The sequence below is a fragment of the Berghia stephanieae genome, chromosome 3, assembly GCF_034508935.2.
Source record: "Berghia stephanieae isolate SIO BIC M18660-M18661 chromosome 3, UCSD_Bste_1.3, whole genome shotgun sequence".
Taxonomy (NCBI): domain Eukaryota; kingdom Metazoa; phylum Mollusca; class Gastropoda; order Nudibranchia; family Aeolidiidae; genus Berghia; species Berghia stephanieae.
In genome coordinates, this window is record NC_088362.1 from 37,553,226 (window position 1) to 37,558,225 (window position 5,000).

Genomic DNA, 5,000 nt, shown 5'->3' on the forward strand with positions numbered 1-5,000 from the left:
AATAGCAATTGCTTACTACTCTTTGGATAGGACGCTAGGGGAGTCAGAAAATAATCTCAACTGCACCTGGGATCGATCTCGGTCAATTTGGGTGTGAAGCGAATGCTCTACCAACTGAGCTGTCGGGACGCCCCAACATCATATAAACTTAGCAAAATGAATTAAATAACACACCACTTTTTGATCTACCGTTAACAGCGTTGTCTCTGTCCGAAAATAATTGTACTATCACCTAACAGGATTCATGTCCCGTCCTAAATTTTAAGTGTTTCTGTTGACCAGGGACTGTTTGAAAAGCGCTTTGGGCACGTTTAGTGAATATTCCGCTATATAAAATCTCAAGATAAAAGCTCAAAGCTCAATATGTAACGTCGTATCATCCTCTATTGACGGATGTTTTCCGTTCGTCACTCAATATCTTAGAAAGGTCATCAATATTGTTCTACCGTACTCTGGAAAAACACATGTTTAAAAATTTGGCCAGAAAACTCGTCCTTCAAACATCGATCGATTTCAGTGACTCTCATCTTGGCAAAAAACCTCAAACCCGGGACTTGGACTCAGCGATATAGTCTTCGCTTCATACCCGAGAGGTATCTAGTTCGATCAATCACAGCTGCGCTGTGTGACCTTGAGCAAGTCACCTCGCCCTAGCTCAATTTGCGGCTCTGTACTGAGGCTGACGCCTGGGTTATTCCAGTCTTCCTTTGGATTAGACCCTAGAGACAAATTTCCCCAATGGGAATAAAAAGGGAATTTTATTTTAGTTTTTATTTTATTTTTATGGGGTACCGATAGCTCAGTTGGTAGAGCACTCGCTTCACACGCAAAGGGGCCAAGATCGATGATGGGTGCAATCGAGATATTGTCTGACCCCTCCCCCCCTGTTCACCCAGCAGTGAATGGGAAGCTGAACTGAGTCTGTTAGATTTAGCGGGCAGTACTTTGCGATAGACTAGCGTTCTATTCAAAGGATGGCAAGCAATTGCTATTGTACGTTTCACGCTATAGAAACCGGGATAAACTCCGGCTCCATGGGCCCAATTGCTCTTAGGGACTTTTTTCTTTCCTATAGAAATAAAATCAATTAAATTAATTGTCCTCTATACAACATTACACTCAACCGACGTGCACTTATCTGCAGGTCTGATAACCCAATTCCTTACCTTATGGGCTCATTGTTGTAAAGGAAATATCTCAAAAAATGACGCAAAATATTGTCCATTACAACAATGTTAAACTAGGCCTTTAAGTAGGTTCGGATCTCAGACCTGCATATATGTACACGTCGCACTCAACCCATTAGCTGAATTGTACACAATCCCAGAAAACGCCCGAGCAATAAACTAAGAAACCTCCGAGCTCTCACTCTCTTATTGGGAAAGGAAGACACCAAGCATAGAGATTACAAGACTGTTGACCCCCCCCCCCTTTCAATCTAACCCTGTCTGACAATACTATAATAAATCTACTTCTATGCTTCTTATTCTCCCTCCCCATCCCTCATTTCTCTCTCTCTCTCTCTCTCTCTCTCTCTCTCTCTCTCTCTCTCTCTCTAAATAGAAAAGGGAGACATAGAAAGTTCGGCTATGCATGCGGCTATGTGGTCTAGTGGTATGGCACTCGCTTTCGGATCATAAGGTCCTCGGTCGGCGCATAGTTGAGTGCTTGGAAAAAGGCTCTATACTCATATTCTCTCACCGTACTCAGGTGTCAAATGAGTACTTGGCCGTTAACAGCGTTGTCTCTGTCGAACTAATTTGTAATATTGCCAAACAGGCATCATGTCTCGTTCTACATGTTAGATGTTGCTGTTGGTCAGGGACCCTTTGTCAAGCTATTTGAACACGAATAGTGGATATTGCTCTATATAAAAGCTCAATTATATATATATATATATATATATATATATATATATATATATATATATATATATATATATTTTTTTTTTTTTTTTTTTTTTTTTTTTTTTAATATTTTTTTTTAATAGAGAGAAACGGCTGTTGAAGGTCCAGCCACCTTCAAAGATGGCACCTAACTTAACCCTGTCTGACAATAATATTATTCTCACTCTCTTTCCCTCCCTACCCCCCCCCCCCCCCACCCCTCTCTCCTCCTCTTACCAGAAAAGGAGGACAACTAGGAAAAAGAGAAAAGGCCGTTGACTGTCCAGCCCCCCCCCCCCCCCCCATCAAAGATGGCGTCCAACCTAACCCTGTCCGACAATATGACCCAATACGACACAGCGGGGGATAGCTTGAGCCACGCTAAAGGCCTCAGCAGCTCGGCCTATTTGGGGTCCGGCATCTACTTGACAATTGTGGGTGAGTAATGAAAAATATTTTTTTAAAAATCCCTTTATTCATCCCATAGGGGGAATTTGTCGTTAGGGTCTATTCCGAGGGAAGACTGAAATAATCCAGGCGCCAGCAGCTATGCAACACAGCAAATAGAGCAAGGGCGAGGTGACTTCAACTCTAAGGGCGAAGGTATTGCAAATTGTCTCCATGGCAACAGTATCATCTTTTGATTTTAAACCCAAATATGTTAGTGTCCCAAAGATAAGAATCAAACGTATCCAAAACAAACATTTAAAAACAATTTAAAAATTACGACCTTCCGCCACGACATCATAAGATATCGTCGCCTAGGCATTCCATGAAGGAATATTGGTAATCCATCAAACAAGATGTCTGATGTCAACAGGAATCACCCGTGTTGTCGAAGTGAGTAAATCGGGGGTTAATAGTCTTGCCAAAGGACAAAAACCGAAAGTGCTTGAAGAGGGGTTCGAACCCGGGACCTTCCGAATCACAATGTAATACCTTAACTACTCGGCTTCAAAATAAGAAATTTGTTATTCTCAGGATTTTTTAAAAAGTCAGTACTCATTACTTAATGTTTAGATTGATAAATAAATTATCGCATTTTAAAATTTGAAATACGAAAAATCCCTTATGGAAGTAAATATGACGTGCTGCTTTACAGCATTCTTAACATACGTTCTGATTGGTGGAATGCAACCATCTGATGACGTGCTTCTTCTTCTTCTTCTTCTTCTTCTTCTTCTTCTTCTTCTTCTTCTTCTTTTCTTTTTCTCCCCTTTAAGTCTGTAACTTCAATTTTGAAGATTCCACAGACCACAGTAATTTTATGTCACTGGAGATGTGAGACTATTCCTCTGTCTCAATGTCGATGGTATGGACGAGTACAAGTGGGCGTCCACTCTTGAATGGGGAACCATAAACTTTGATGACTTCCTCTTATTTTGTTGATTGTAAACGACGGGTAATTCCACTTGGCCCTTCCAATATAATTGTTACTTTGTCACGCTTTCTTCTCTGTTGTAGCGGTTCGAGATTTATATAATATTTTTCATGTCTTTTATCTTTGTTGTTTTGATCTATAAATTTCACTGCTCTGTTTTTCATTTGTACGATATCTTGGATTTCTGATTTTTGGTGAGGGTCCCAGACAGAGCTACTATATTATTTTGTAGGTCTAACAAGGGCTTTGTAGCACATTAACTGAACGTGCTCAAAGCGCTTTACAATGGGTCTCTGATCAACAGCAACACGTAATATGTAGGACAAGACACGACGCTTGTTAGGCGATATTATAATTTTCCGACAGAGACAACACTGTTGACGGCCAGGTACTCATTTTACACCTGAGTACGGTAAGAGAATGTGAGTAAAGAGCTTTCTCCAAGGACTCAGCTACGCACCGAGTGAGAGTCGAACCCAGGACCTTCCAATCCGAAAGCGAGTGTCATACCACAAGACCACATAGCCTGGATCTGGTCCACTCCAAAATATTTCCGATTTGAGATGGTAGGTCTCATATTATATGCATGTAGTTTATACCTATGTTTTCATTTGGCCTTGACCTTCAGGTTTTTTCGCCATCGTGGGCAATGGCCTTGTCCTTGTGGTCATCCTCCGAGACCAGCGACTCCGGAGCAAACCCCACAACATGTTACTCATCAACCTGGCCTTCGCTGACTTGGGATGTCTTCTTGGGGGCTACTGGGCCACGGCCACCGCTGGATACATGTGAGAAGTGTGTGTGAGTGGGTGTGTGTGTGTGGGGGGGGGATGTGGGTGTGTGTGTGTGTGTGTGTGGGTGTGTGTATGTGTGTGTGTGGGGGGGGGTGTGTGTATGTGTGTGTGTGGGTGTGTGTATGTGTGTGTGTGTGGAGGGGGAGGGGGGGTAATTTATGTATGAACATCAACCTGGTCTTCGCCGACTTGGGTTGTCTTCTTGGGGGGTACTGGGCCACGGCCACCGCTGGATACATGTGAGTAGTATGTGTGGGTGTGGGTGTGTGTGTGTGTGGGTGGGTGTGTGTGAGTGTGTGTTATGTATGTGTGTGTGTATATGTGTGTGTGTGGGTGTTGGTGTGGGTGTGGGTGTCGTGGGTAATTTATGTAAGGTCACTCAACTTGCGGTATGTACACTCCTATCATATAGTAGTCCTTCCGAGCCATTGGCCCAGGTTTATCTCGGAGCCGGAGTTTATCTCGATTGCTTTGCTATCCTTTGGATAGGACGCTATTCTATCGCAAAGCACTTTCCTCAGATCAAACAGATCCAGCTACCCAGTCACTGTTGGGTAGACAGGGTGAGGGTGTGGGGGTGTGGCGAGGTTTGTGGTTTTATTGTGGGGTCGAGTCCAAACGATAAGCTCAATGATCTGGATTCGAACTAGAATGCGCGCTATGGCTCTCGTTACCAGCTGCGCCACTCAACGTACACCACAAATTGCTCAGGCTTAATCTAGGGGTGATTAAGTATAGCCTTAGGGTCCCTTATAACTTAACTGTATTAAAACAAGTGAGTCAAGACAATAGTAACACCCAATACAATAATAACAATTCTATACATGAGTTTAATTAGATTGTTACAGGAAAAGATAGAGAGAATAAGTGCAAGGCAGAATGAAAATTTTGGATGATATGTATTTGACAATTTAATTGTTATTCCTGTATCCATTTAAT

General features: G+C 42.5%; 1 protein-coding gene across 1 annotated transcript in view; it reads left to right on the top strand.

Moving 5' to 3' along the window:
• The first annotated feature begins 2,213 nt into the window (after positions 1-2,213).
• The window catches only part of LOC144969540 (rhodopsin, G0-coupled-like), a 29,196-nt gene continuing 26,409 nt past the window's right edge, over positions 2,214-5,000 (top strand). Inside the window, exons 1-2 of the mRNA XM_078908675.1 lie at positions 2,214-2,324; positions 3,896-4,055. Coding sequence (XP_078764801.1) covers positions 2,228-2,324; positions 3,896-4,055 — 257 coding nt within the window. The 5' untranslated portion in view covers positions 2,214-2,227. The remainder of the gene's footprint in view (positions 2,325-3,895; positions 4,056-5,000) is intronic.